This window comes from Ctenopharyngodon idella, chromosome 12 (assembly GCF_019924925.1).
Source record: "Ctenopharyngodon idella isolate HZGC_01 chromosome 12, HZGC01, whole genome shotgun sequence".
Classification (NCBI taxonomy): domain Eukaryota; kingdom Metazoa; phylum Chordata; class Actinopteri; order Cypriniformes; family Xenocyprididae; genus Ctenopharyngodon; species Ctenopharyngodon idella.
The window spans coordinates 20,936,205-20,950,952 of NC_067231.1; the positions used below are offsets into that span (position 1 = coordinate 20,936,205).

At 37.8% G+C, this 14,748-nt stretch overlaps 1 protein-coding gene across 3 annotated transcripts in view; it reads left to right on the forward strand.

Annotated features, from left to right (window-relative positions):
- Nucleotides 1–11,742, forward strand: part of nrg3b (neuregulin 3b) — a 170,044-nt gene extending 158,302 nt beyond the window's left edge. For all 3 annotated transcript variants that reach the window (XM_051915129.1, XM_051915130.1, XM_051915131.1), the window contains 4 exons: nt 90–216; nt 3,806–3,918; nt 4,310–4,498; nt 10,545–11,742. In XM_051915129.1, coding sequence (XP_051771089.1) covers nt 90–216; nt 3,806–3,918; nt 4,310–4,498; nt 10,545–11,205 — 1,090 coding nt within the window. In that variant the 3' untranslated portion in view covers nt 11,206–11,742. The remainder of the gene's footprint in view (nt 1–89; nt 217–3,805; nt 3,919–4,309; nt 4,499–10,544) is intronic.
- The last annotated feature ends 3,006 nt before the right edge of the window (nt 11,743–14,748 follow it).

The following is a 14,748-nucleotide window of genomic DNA, read 5'->3' on the forward strand; positions in this document are numbered from 1 at the left end:
AGATTTTTGCTTTCCTCTTTTCTGTCATTGGTATTTCTCATTGCACAAAATAAAATTGAGTGTTTTAAAAATGTATTAACACTTTGCAGGAGACAAAGAGAGAAGCATCGAGCCCATCTGACCGAAATTCGCAACTTGAGGGACTGTACTGTCAACGCCTCGGGTCTCATGTCTAAATCCAGCCCCAGACTCGAGAGCACCCTCCAGCTTCAAAAGGTGACATCTTGCAGCTGCCGTTAGTTTGTTTCAGAGAGAAAATTTGCATGATGTCCACATATGTGCTGACAGTGCGCATAATGATCACTTATCCAAAAAAAAGCCTACATCTCCACACCCATGTGTATACCAAATTTATACATGTACGGTCAGAAATCAAGCCACCCACGTGTGCTGTTATGGAGATTCAAATAAAGTCCCCTGTGCATAACAGTCACCAGTAATGAATACAATTGGCCAGCAGGCAGCTGGAGGAATGATGCCCTCCACGGCTTTACTGCTTTCCCACCTGCTCCGAAGATCCCTCAAGCTGACAGAAATAACATTGCATGCAGCTCAGGGAGTAAACACTGCATCTATCTGTTGCAACAGTCAAAGGCAGCCAGCCACCTAGCTGATGAAGAACTGGATTAATAGAGTTGCATTATCCAAACTGGAAGATCAGTCTCTCTCTGGTGCCACTTGGCGGTTCATTCTCATCCTGTACACAAATGTTGACGGCTCACGTTCCCATGTGCACTGTCAGGTCCAATGAGAGTGAAGAATCAAGCCTCGATTATTCCCAATGGTTTAACATTTCCTTGCAGATGCCTTTATACCAAAGTAATTTGTACAAAATTGCATATAGTGCATAAATGACACAGGGTGTAGCGTATCAGATCAGCGTCACTCTTGCTAATCCAAGCATGCACGGAAAACCTTTAATTGGACTGGTTATATAATCGTCACAAAAATCTGCTGAGCTAGCAGCAGACGACTATAAAATTAATTTAAGAAAAGGTTGAGCTCCAATCTTTTCTTCTGACTTCACTTGAATTCTGCATGTTTCATACCCCCACCCCTCCGGAAAGTTTTTTTTTTTTTTTACAATTACAGCAGCAAGTAGTTCTGTTCTGCTTCTCTTGCTCTGAGTTTTCTCACTCTGCTAAGGCGATGAAAGGGTGGTCAGAAATCATCCAATTTTCTTGTTGGAGAGAAGAACAATGCTAACAGGTCCCCAAGGAAGCAGCAGTGTTAGAACGACATGGTTTTTCAGCTGTAAGGCCCCAAACTAGTTTAAAGTCAAACTCAATCGTTTTAATGATGTTCCACAGGACAGGCAGTGGAAGGGAGATTTCACTAACTGAAATAACTGCATTATCGACTGTCTTTTCCTGATCGGGCGACATTTGGGGGGCATGGGATACTTATTGCTGGGTTGTAGTAAGATAATGGCTTTAATTTTAAGAGGGTACAGAAAAAAAAAACTTTAGGAATTAATTAATGTAATCTTGTCTGGGATTAATTCCTGGCTGGGGTAGCCGAAAAGGGAGAATAATCAGAGTGTGTCTCGCTTAATCTGCAGTTTAAATGTGAAGTCTAATTAAAGTGGCTTTCCCTCACTGAGGGGCCTGTATATTGCAGAGTGAACATCTAAAAACGGCCTCTCTTCAGAGTTCATGATCCCTTTATTTCGTCTTTTGCCTGTGCATGTGTGTTCCTACATTTAACTGTCTGTACAAGTGAGGGGAAGTGAGATAAGATGCTGTACAACACAAGAGTAATCATATACGTGACTTTACTGGTTGGTTGTGTCCACACCACTTCATGAAATAGCTTGTGGCAGGGATGTGGATAATACAGAGGAAGCATCTCTAATTGCTGAGCCGGAGTTTTCATTTTGTTAGTGTGTGTTATAACGAGTGGCAATCCGGCGCTGGAATTAGATTTTAATGTTTTGCTGAGTGGTTGTTGCAGTTGTCATCATTGGTGGAAAGCCAGTCTGTTCTAGTTAAGCCATGAAACAAAATGCAAACAAATGCATTGCCATTTCTCATATAACTACCGTTCAAAAGAGAAAGAAAGAAATTAATGTTTTTATTCAGCTAGGATGCATTAAATTGAAAATAACAGTAAAGACATTTATACTGTTGCAGATTTCCATTTTTAAATCAATGCATTTCCTTTCAACTTTCTAATAATCAAAGAATCCTGAAAAAAACAGGTTTCCACAAAAATATTAAGCAGCACAACTATACCAACATTGATAATGATAAGAAATGTTTCTTTGAGCACTAAATCAGCATATTAGAATGATTTCTGTAGGATCATGATGATTCAAAACTGACATTTTTAAAAAAATATTAAAATTTAATAATGTTTCACATATCTCTTTTTACTGTTTTTTTTTTTTTTTTTTTTTCCATCAAATAAATTCAGCTTTGGTGAGAATAAAATACGTAAAGTCCCCCTGTAGCCAGTAATTTTACTTTAAAAAAAATAAAATAATAATTAACTCATCTTTGATCACCAAAATGATGTATTTAAAAAAAATTCCTGTGGAAAAAAAAAAATTAAAATCTTCATGCCTACATTATCAAACAGCTGCTAATAATGTGTTGCTAATGTTACACAAACCACGTTCCCATTCACCATTCCGTTCATCAGATAACTGCCTTCTAAAAGTCAGCATCCTTACAAACGCTTTGAACGTCAATGGAGAATGGCATATAGTTCATCATAACGTTGTAATATACATCAAACACCCGCTATATTGCTAAATCTACCCGATTTTTCATATCAACAGAAAAATATACCGGGATAACCTGGCTTCTCTTGAGACCCCCCTGCTTCGCAGCATAGTAATGATATGCTAAAGCCCACCCACACTTTGACGTGATTGGTTACAAGGTAGTTTGTGATGTCACAAACACCAGCGATTTCAAACTGCGTTTGTGAAACTGTCTTTAGATCCCTGCAGTCTTAAAGAGAAAATACTCAGCAATGGTGTTTACTTATGAATTTGCACATGGTTTGTTTTAAAGCATATTAAAAACACCACATAACATGATTTTCACCACAGGGGGACTTTAAAAATTGTATTGACCCCAAACATTTAAACTGTAGTGTACATTTACTGCAGTTCAGCTGCAATTTGGAGTTAAAATAAGTTATATTAGGACGAACCCCGAACCAAATGTGAAAAACCTTACTGCTGGACTAACAAGTCATATTTAAGCCCCAGTCGCTGATCCATGCATTCATCCACTGACCTACAAAATCCTGGCCAGACACTGGTAGATACAAGAATGAAGTTGTCAAATTAAATGTCACAAAATTATTCAGGCATGTGAACTTGGTTAGAAAAAAGTGATTGCTCTCTCAACCCTTTGTGTAATATCATTACACACAGGGTTGAGAGAGCAATCACTTTTTTACAGTTTATCAAGTCTGTGTGCTATTGAAATTGTTTTAAAATGATTCTGTGGTCATTTCTAATTGCTAATGTTACGTTTACATTTCATGTTTGACTAGGGTATGAACAAATGCTCTACAGACCTGGTCTGTTTAATCAAAACCAAAATTATTTTTGCACAACCTAATTAATATTCATGGACTGAGCCTTTAACATTTCACGACATCACAGTCAGCACTTCTGTGCATCCACTCATCCAACTTTCTCACTTTCTAACTCTCGCTTTGTTGACACCCATGAAACATTCACACATGGATAGAGGGTCATGAGTCATACATGCATAGAAGTGAGGTCATCCATTAAATAGTTCTGTTCGCTTGCAATAATATCTTTTATTTCCTGTTCGTTTTACAGACCAGAAGAGCCCATGGTTTCTCCTCTCCGCAGGCGGCCAGCATAGTTCTCAGCAGCTCTAAAGTCTCCCTACCAAATCATAATCGCAGTCTCTCCATGGGGAAGCGCTGCAGGTACTTTCCCAGAGTTTCACATCTATTGTAAAACTTCTGACACTCTGTCCCTCTCCACAGAAGAGAAAGCGACGGAGGGAGAAATTTAATCAGCTCTCAATATGGCACCATATGTTAACGTCAAAAATGCACCACTTAAAAGAATTATAATAATTGTAATTGGTAACAACCATAATTAGCATTTCTGAATTATGGTGGAATCATTTTTTTTCCACAGTAATAATTTACAGGCATTGAATTATAGAAAGAATCTAACAACAGGGCCTGAATTATTTCTCTTGAATTCTAGCGTTTGAGCCATGTGCTAACCTAAGACTGTCTTGTATAAAATCTTTGAAATAATGTGTGATTTTTGTCTTCTCACTTTGGAAGCTTTTATATGTTTCTACAGAAGCTGCTCATTCTCCTCAAGCCCTGCCCTAAAACATAAGGTAACCAATTATCGAGCTGTCTCAAAGTGGACCCCGCCCATCTCTAGAGCGGGCCATCATCTCAGTGGAGGATCTCGAGATTCTCTTCATTCCTATAAACATCTGCAGGAGGTGGAGGTCAATGAGGTGATGCCACAATCTTTGAGAAGGTGAGCAATAAAATGCAAAAAAATGTCAGTGTAATCATATGACAAACACACTTGCAATGATTGATTTTTTTAATCTCTAACTGCAACACTTCTAAGCACAGTGTTAATTATTTTTATCAGATACTTATAGGGTTCACAAACGTCACAGGTGTTTAACTACTGCCACTTTTATGTTCCAAGGTTTATATATATATATATATATATATATATATATATATATAATTGCATTGTTAAAACTTAGATTATCTAAACGATGGATGAAATAAACCAATCAGGCTGTACTATTGTCAAATTATGCAAAAAAGGAATTGTGTGCATTAATGATACATAAAAGGTTTGTGTGTGTGTGTGTGTGTGTGTGTGTGTGTGTGTGTGTGTGTGTGTGTGTGTGTGTGTGTGTTTTTGATGGAAATGAAATGTGATGGAAATGACATTTGTCAGAAAAAGGGTTTTGGAGGAAAAATGACAATTCTCCTTTGATGCATGTACAGTTCAAAAGTTTGTGGTCATTGAGATTGTTTTTTTTTTGTTTGTTTGTTTTTTTTTGTTTTTGGAAAGAAATAAATTCAGCAAGTGTGCATTAAATTGATCAAAATTGACAGTAAAAATATATTCTTTTTTTTTTTTTAAATCTTGGAGAAATGGCTGCTGAAAATTCAACATTGCCATCAAGGGAAATAAATTACATTTTAAAAGATTAAAATTTAAATTGTAATAATATATCACAGTAGTACTGTTATACTGTATTTTAATCAAATAAACTCAGCATTGATGAGCATAAGTGACTTCTTTCAAAAACATTTAAAAAATCTCACCGACCACAAATGTTTGGACATTTTGACATTGTTAGTAGAGAAGAATAAGGTTCACAGGACCAAAGGTCCCCATAATTGAAGAAACACCCATTTATGTTAAGGATAAAGACTATAAACACTGAATTACTTCATATAGAACTGGTCCAGAACTAGATCCTGAGACAAGTGAGATTTCTATGGAGCATACAATATAATATTCAGAGAGTGAAATTGGATTTCATTGACAGAGCCCATGGCAGGAATAATGTCCTTCAGTTAAGTATGTGCACAAGTAGCACTTAAAGGGTTAGTTCACCCAAAAATGAATATTCTTTCATAATTTACTCACCCTCATGTCGTTCCAAACCATTAGACTTTTTTTCATCTTCAGAACACAAATGAAGACATTTTTGAAAAAATCTGAGCAATTTCTGTACCTGCGTTGACAGCTACGCAACTACCACTTTGCTCCTTCAAACAGTTTGTAAAGAGATCATAAAACTAATTCATATTATTGAGTGGTTTAATCCAAATTTTCTGAAGAGACACGATCACTTTATATGATTGAATTTAGGCTTTTCATCATCATTTATCAACACATATCAGTTATGTTAAACGGAAGCTCAAGCATGTTCGCTTGATGTGCAAGAACCAATGAGGTTCATTCTCGTGTGTTACGCAGCACATTTGAACTTCCACAAGAACCAATGAGGTTTGTTCTCGCGCGTCAAGCAAGTACGGTTGAGCTGATCAATGTTTATGTGAATAAAAGCCTAAATTCAATCTGTTCATCATATAAAGCGAAAGTCTCTTCAGAAAATTTCGACTAAACTGCTCAATTCATATGGATTACTTTTACAATCTCTTTATGAATTTTTAAAGCGACAAAGTGGTAGTTGCGTGGACTGTCAGCGAAGTCTAAGATTTCATTTAAATTATCTTAATTTGTGTTTTGAAGATGAACAAAAGTCTTATGGGTTTCGAATGACTTGAGGGTGCGTAACTGATGACAATTTTTTATTTTTGGGTGAACTATTCCTTTAAGGCCTGTTCATGCCAAAAACAATAACTATAAAGATAATTATAATGATAATTATATTAGCATTCACACCAATGGATGATAATGTCCTGTTTATTTTATGCACATGCTGCAGTTCTGTCATCTGTCGCTTTAAATGCTTGAGTTCTTTAAAGCAGGATGGATTCTGATTGGCTGTCATTGTTTTTATCATTCATCAGCTAGAAAAAAAAATTTTCTGAATATGATTCCAACTATATAGTTTCTTTGTGCCATTATCATTATAGTTGTGGTGTAGACTCTGCTATTCTTTTATTTTTAGAACCATTTTTAGAACTATATCTTTATCGTTATAGTTATCGTCCTTGATGTGAACAGGCCTTTGCTCTTGAATTTCCAAGCAATGTTCTCATTACCATGCCAACTTGATCCAGCTTCACACTGACTTGTAAACTCTGCTCACTGCCAAACTCTCTCTATTTGACCTATTTCCATAATTTACATTCTTAAACAGTGTAGCTTTGAGCTTGGAGACTCATTTAAGGGCTGTGATCAAGCACATACGTACTAACACGCTTACAGAAGGGGGGTTTTCTTTTTCCCAGTGTGTCAGCAGCAGGGAACTCTGTGTTTTTTTTTTTAAGGTCTGCTGGGTTAGCTCGACTTTTGCTTAATTAATTTAAGCTTGTGTCTGAAAGCACAACCAGTGGGTAACCCCTCTACAAGGGTCCAAAGTATTCAGCTATTGTTATTATTGTTCTTGGTTAATTAAATATTGATAAGCCTTTCTGAACCTTTCTCAGGCCAGTCTTGGCCGGCCCAGAGAGAGACAGGCTGGGGCTGAACTGACCTATTTCTAGACTTAACAGCTTTAAAACACCAACACCATCCCCGAACCTCTCTCTTGTTGCCATGGAGACACCCTCCAGTCTAATGGAGAAAAAAAAAAAGAAGTGAGGAGAGGGGGGAAAAGAGAGAGAGAGAGAGAGAGAGAGAGAGAGAGAGAGAGATGGGCACGCAGAGCTTGCTTATACCTTTCACTATGACAGCAGGACCCCCACAGAATGTTGTCAGTTTTATAAAAAAAAAAAAAAAACCTCTGCAAAGACACATATTTACCTGTCAGAGATGAAATATGGATTGAAACTGTGTGTGCCATCGGTGCAGTTATATTTAGATATTGTTTTGATTTGCTGAGATCTGCCGGATTAACCTGCAGCTAGAATACACTTTTAATACCCGTGCATTGTGTTATAGGGCTCAATTATTTAAGCCCTGTTATTTAACAGTCTTTGATGTTAGACAATAACTCTGTGGTTAGATGAGCTGGGGTTTCTGGGAAGTGACAAAACATACCATTTTTATGTGTCTGATTTGGTGTTATGCAAAACTGTATTTAAATGTCATCATGTCAAGGTTTAGAGGAGAGGGTGATAATTGTGCCAGTTTGAACCTCAACATTGAGAAAGCCACAGTATTTCCTATGATTTTACATCTGACAAACCCTAGATAAACCACTTAGGTCGCGACGCAAGATCTAAGTGTTACTCCACAACAGTCTCCCAGCAAAAAAGCAAAAGATGTTTTGGTTTTTCACCACAAGGTGTGCTGGATTCGATAAGAAGTCCCCTCCCGCAGATCAAAACCACAGCCAAATGAAGTTGCGTGGTCTTCGTAAACTCATAGGTCTGGGTGATACACAGGCTTTGATAAGAATGGCTTAAATCTATGATAAAGCCATCTAAATAGAGATAGTGCTCAGCGTTAAAGTCAGCATTAAATTCAATCTATTTTCTAAATGCATGTTATAGATGTTTTTTGTGAACAATTCATCCATACATTTCTTTTTTTTTTTTTTTTTTTATAATGTTTAATCAAAATGTTATATCTGAACCTTTCATTTAAAAAGACAGAGTTCTCTCTCATGACGTATGCAGGACATCTACAATAATTTTAAACCTGGAAGCTTGCATTCATCTGCCTCCATTTTGAGTGCCACGCCCATATTTCAAAATCCATTCAACAGCAGACGCATAGAACCAAGTTCCTGTCCTACTTTTCTGATTTGATAACCCCTTACACTCAGATGTACGTCACAAAATGGAACAGAAGATCTGTTGCTACTTTTGTTTCATATTTTATCATATCATATTTTAAATATTTTATTTATATTTAATATTTTAATTTTGACTCATCCCTTTTCCCTGTAGTCAATAATTTTATCCTTTAAAACTCATCTTTGATCACCAAAGTGACATTTTTCCTGTGACAAAAAAAACTTAATTCCTTAAAATAGCCTGAATATAGCTCTAAACCCTTGCTTAATTTAATAGACGCAGATCTATGAATATGCTAATTAGCCCCACCTCCACTCACTTGCATGAGCTCAGAGATCCACTTGGTTCACTTACCGAGGTAAACGCTGCACAATAGTATCGCTCTTTACATTGCTCATCGGACATATAACGGTAATTAAATATGATTAGTCTTTTGTTTGACTACATTATCAAAAAGCTGCTAATAATGTGTTGCTAATGTTTCAAACCATGTTCACGTTCAGACAGCTGTCTTCTAGGGGTGTGACGGTGAGAAAATTTTCCCACCGGTTAATCGACATGTCACCGGGGGGCGGGGCCTCTACATCTTTTTTTTTTTTTTTTTTTTTTAAAACAGCTTATGGGGCCGTTCACATATCGTGTCTAGAAACGCGTGGAAAGCGCGGCCACGTCGCTTTCTCCTTGATCCAAAGTGCTTGCACTCCCGTGGTGTCTGTCATTGCTATGCAACCATGAACTGCGCTCTCCGCGACGAGGAATGTTTTTGATATGAAAAATAAAAACCCGCCTTGTACAGCTATGATCAGCTGTTCGGCTGAGCTTTCGATGTTTTGTTACGGAAAGGCAGACTTTCACTTTCAAATTAACAGCAATTTCTTGAATGGTGGGTTACTCTTACTGAAAAACACTCGACAAAACGGACATTTTGGCATAATTTGTGTGTTATGGTTCTTAAAGAGGAGAAGAGAACTCGATACTGGCGTGCGCGCGGTGTGTGTGTGTGTGTGTGTCACATAGGCAGGACATGCACAGACAGTGCTTTCTCTTTTGCCTTGTTGCGCTTGAATGGTTTAAAGGCTTTAGCATGAATAAGAGCTTGATCATATAATGCAGAAAACGGATACTCCGTTAATTGCATTAAATGCAAATATTTTTAACGTGTTAAAGTGGGAAAAAAAATTAACCTCGGTGCCACGGTGGACAAGTGATGAAACCGGTGTTGCGACTGAACACCGGTAACACCGACTACCGTAGCAAGCCTACTGTCTTCTAAAGATTAGCATCCTTAAAAAACGCTTTGAACAACTCAGACCGTCAGTGGAGAAAGGCATATAGTTCATCATAACATCGTAATGCACATCATACACCCGCTATATTGCTAAATCTACCCGATTTCTCATATCAACAGAAAAATATACCGGGATATATTCCCTTGAGAACCCGCTACTTCAGTGCGGTCATGGTTAATGATATGCTGAAGCCCGCTGGCACTTTGACGTGATTGGTTACAAGGTAGTTTGTGACGTCACAAACACCAGCGATTTCAAAACCTCTTTTTTTCACTGCATTTTTAAGGAGAAAATACTCCGCAATGGTGTTGACTTATGAATTTGCACATGGTTTGTCTTAAAGCATAATAAAAACACCACATAGACAAATAAACAACATTAAAAACTTGATTTTCACCACAGGGGGACTTTAAAAAACTGTTTAAAGGCTAAAATGTGAGCTTTATCATTTTATAAAACTTATTGTTTTCGTCAGAACCTGTTATTTGAACTATAAAGTTGTTTAAATTGTCGTTTTTACAGTCATTTTATGGTTTGCATGTTGCCAAAGATCTTTGTCTACCCAACCCATATGATATTAATTTGATTTGCACAGGTCTTAAAAAAGGTCTTAAAATTCAATTTGATTTTAAAAACCCTGCAGATACCCTGCCACAGGCACACAGCCCAAGCTGCAGATTATACATAATTACACTGAGATTCAAAATTCCCACCACCAAATAATTTGATCTCTGTTGTGATTGTTTGTTTGTTTTTTTTGTTAGGCTATAAAATTATTTTCACTATGTTCTCAGTGGCCAAACACTTTCTTTCATGTGTAACGGACAAAATCAATGTAATGGATAAAGAGATGTTAAGTACTAATTCCCTCGGTTTCTCGCTCTCTAGGTGCCAGTCTCACTCGGACAGCAATCAACAAAGCCGTTGCAATTTGAATATGCAAATAATGCTTTCCGCCCATTCGAAAGGAAAGATGGGCTACACCGATGTTCCGTGCACACGTCTTGACCAGGGAACGACCTTTCCTCCCCCTTCTTTCCGAGCCCACTCCGTACCCATTATCCCCTCCGTTCAGGGACCTGATTTTGGGGATGGGGGCGGGAACAAGCTGCACAGTAGGGGTAGGGGAGCTTCCAACTACAACCTAATCAATCCTGAGGCTGTGGCAAATTCCAGCCGATCACTTGCCAGCTCTTCTGCGATGGTGCAGGATCCACAGACACTTACCTGCTCCGAGTCTGCACTGATGTCAAGGGGCCAAATCAAACACAAAAGCCTTGTTACCTACACAACGGCCTTGGGATCAGGCACAAGCTCTAGAAGAGCAAAGACTGTCATTTCTATGACCGTACTGGGATCAGGGGCGAAAACCACGCAGTTCGCCGCCAACCTGCTGTCTAAGGCTACCGGAGGAGAGGAGGATCGGTCCGCCTTCGGGGAAGCGCAGCAGGGGGACGGTTTTCAAACCCCATTTATGGGGGACGAAAAAGACAGCTCCTTTTCCAACGGGGTTAGAGGTGTGGCCTGCCTCACATATCCCAAAAGCTGATTGGATAAATGAAATGATTGCTTTGGAAACTCCATGTTGGCGTGGATGGGGCTGCGACGTCCCCTGCTTGTGCAAGACACTTACTTTTGGAACTATTTTACTGCATTGTGAAGTACTACAACTACTGACAACTGAATTTGAAACACTGCATTACTGACGACACAATGTGAATAGATGCGAGGGAATGAAGACTTTGGTGGGATGTTGATCTAAAAAGGTACTGAGAAGGATTTATATGCCACTATTTAACAAAAGCTTCAATTTAGAAACCAAATAGTGTGTCATCTCAATGTTGTTTCTCTACTGTAAAGAAGAAAAAATATAATAGATGTCAAAGCTATATGTATGTCATATATTCCATGTATATGACATACCGAGTGACGAAAATAAAGATGCAAAACATGGTAATGCAGAAGCTTTTTTTCCAATAACTGCTGTTCTATAATCTCAGCCCAGCTCTGTCTTTTTGTCTGTTTTGCTTGAGGTCTTGAGAAGAAAACGGCAGTTTCTGAATAAAATCTGAATGTCACCCTGTCATTTGATCAGAGAGTATCTGCCTGTAACCGTACGATCGATGTTGTGTATCTCACACCTTCTGTTTTTAGCAGAGAGCTCGCTGAGCGCCGCAGCCATGTATCTGCAACTATCCCCTGAAACGATCCAACGAACGTGCTGAACAGAGAGAAACCGGCAGAGTCACCGTCTGTCTCCATGGCAACAGAGATCGGCGGAGTCGGATGCGGCAGACTCTCTATCCAACAAGACCATCAACGGATTTAATCATTTACTTGTTTATCTCCTGTGAAAGTAGCTCTTGCTAATTAAGCCTAGACTCATTATTTTGCATCAGCTATTTTGAAACCGCAAAAGGGGAGGAAAAAAAAGTTTCCTTAACTAGCTCATTTCTTTTTTCAGGTGAGGGTGGAATTAATCAGCAGAAAGATTAAAGCACGGTGTCATTGATGTCTCTCGTCGTGTTTACCTCAAACGAGGGCAACACGGGCGAGTCGCACCCCGAACGCTTTATGAATTATCGGGCTAATTTCCTGAGCGTGAGCCACAGCGTGAGTTGACATTATAATCCAAACAAGAAGAAAAAAACGCAACCGCTGGCTGTCTGCGCCAACAATTCCTTCCACTAGAGCCCCACAGAAGCAACATTTGGCAGTTTTTTAATTAATTCGCAGACAAACACATTTGTTTTCTTCTCATACACCGTGTCTCTCCGCAGATCTTGTGTGAGCCATTGGCTTTGAAACTCATAATGAGCGATCCTTTCATTTTGTGAGAACATTACACATGTTCATCCAACAGCTTAAAATTCAATCTCAAATCAATCTTCGCTCCAGTGGGAGAAAGCCACGAAAACACTGATTAATGTACAAATAGCTGAAGTCCTGTGTGCATCATATGTTTTTTTTGGTAGACCAAACACCTGCAGCCCTGTGCTATTACATATGTTTGAGTTTCTGAAGAGCAGGCCTATTTCTCCTCTATGCTGATATATTAATAAAGGCAGGATGTTTCTTCAGGCAGGCTGCTAACATTAGAGAGAGTACAACAGCACAGAGCAACAGGGGTAGACCAACAGATGCTGGTGGGAAATGAGTGCAGAGCTGAACACAAAGCACAGAGAATGTAGACGCAATGAGGGCAGTGGCAAGAAGTGAAACGTATCTGTCACCTGGAATGAGCTGCAGTAACTTCTAAATTACACTTTCTGCAGCACTGTACCTTTGGTTTGTCTAGTTATATATATATATTTTGATTTGTCTGAAGAATTCACTCTCTCTAGACTGTTCGCACTGGCCCAGAATAAACCTTGTGGGTAAAACGTATACATCCCCCATTTCATAGACAAGACTTAAGCCTTGTCTGTGAAATGCATGTTTGAGCTTTTTTAATGAAAGCAACTTGCACTGACATATCTTAAAATATATTACTGCCACTGTTTTGTCTCAAGATGCACACCAGGAATGTTTTCTAGGGCATGTTTATAAAAGCTACTTAAATGTCCTAATTGAACTAAGGCCTAATCCTAGCTTAGTCCAAGTCTTGTCTGCGAAACCGGGCCATAGTTTTCTAATAACTTAAACACTCACAATTCTACTCACAGCCCAAACCAAAACAAAAGACGCTTTCTGATGGATGACTAGTTTTTTTCATTATTCAATAGATAAAAGATAATGAACAATGAGTGCATTCAGTGATATGGTAGATAAACAGATTGCTTATTTTAAATAGCTGTGAAGGATGTGAAGAACTTCTCATGTTTAGAAACAAACACATTTTATATTACAAATGGGATGCTTAAGAAATATCACTTGCAAATCAGTGCAATCTATGGTGAAATGGAAGTCATTTGCACTGTATTTTTATCATATGAAAAATGACACAAAATGTGATTATTGCTACACATATTAAACTTTTGGTAACACTTTAGAATAGGGAACATGTATTCACTATTAACTACAACTTTTCCCTCAATAAACTCAGCAGTAAACTAATTTACTGCTTATTAATAGTTAGTAAGGTAGTTGTTAAGTTTAGGTATTGGGTAGGATTAAGAATGTAGAATAAGGTCATGTAGAATAAGGCATTAATATGTGCTTAATATGTACTAATAAACAGCCAATATTCTGGTAAAATACAGGCTAATAAGCAACTAGTTAAAAGACCCTAAAATAAAGTGTTACCAACCTTTTATATAAAAGGCACATTCGGTATATATTTAGCTAGCCCTGTTCTTTGTTTACTTTAAGTATCGATACCATAATGGTGTTAGACGCTGCACTGTCATCTATTGATATGGTTCAGCATGATCGTCTCTTGAGTTTTATGTAAATTACACTGATACTAGTGAATTTTACACAGTGGTCTACACAATGATTATGTGCAGGTCGGAGTAATGGGCGTTCAGAAAGGTCTTTACAGTTGGTCGCGAAAGCTGCCTGTTAGGGTGTGGGGTATTTTGACCTGCAGCTGTCGCTGTCTCATTAACTCCCTTACCTGTCCAACAACAAAAAAGGAGCAACTTTTTTCAGAAAAATAGAAATAATTTTTTTGTATACTTATTGATTTTAATGAGGGAAAGAACAACATTCACATGAAGCATTGCGAATGACAATTGAATTAAAATGGATAAATATAAAACTATTCATTTAAAGTTGTTGAATGAATATATATGCATGACATCACCATTTTCTTAAATTTGTGTTTTTGTAGTTTACATGGAGACCATAACGGTATATTTTTCAAAAACTTGCACTTTGAAACACGTTTTCAAAAGCTTGCATTTTCAGGCCAACAAAACGCCATTGCCGTATAAATTAATGGTCGAAACGCATAAAAAGTTTTCTGTTTTTAGTTAAAAACGGTGTCATGTAAACAGCACCTAAAACTAAAACCATAAAAAAAAACCTAAAATAAAATAAACTTTACCTAAAATTAAATTTTAAAATATATATATATTTCAACTGGTTGCAAAAGCAGCACTTCTCATTTTTATTTAGTTTAAGCTGATGTACTAAAATAACTAAAACT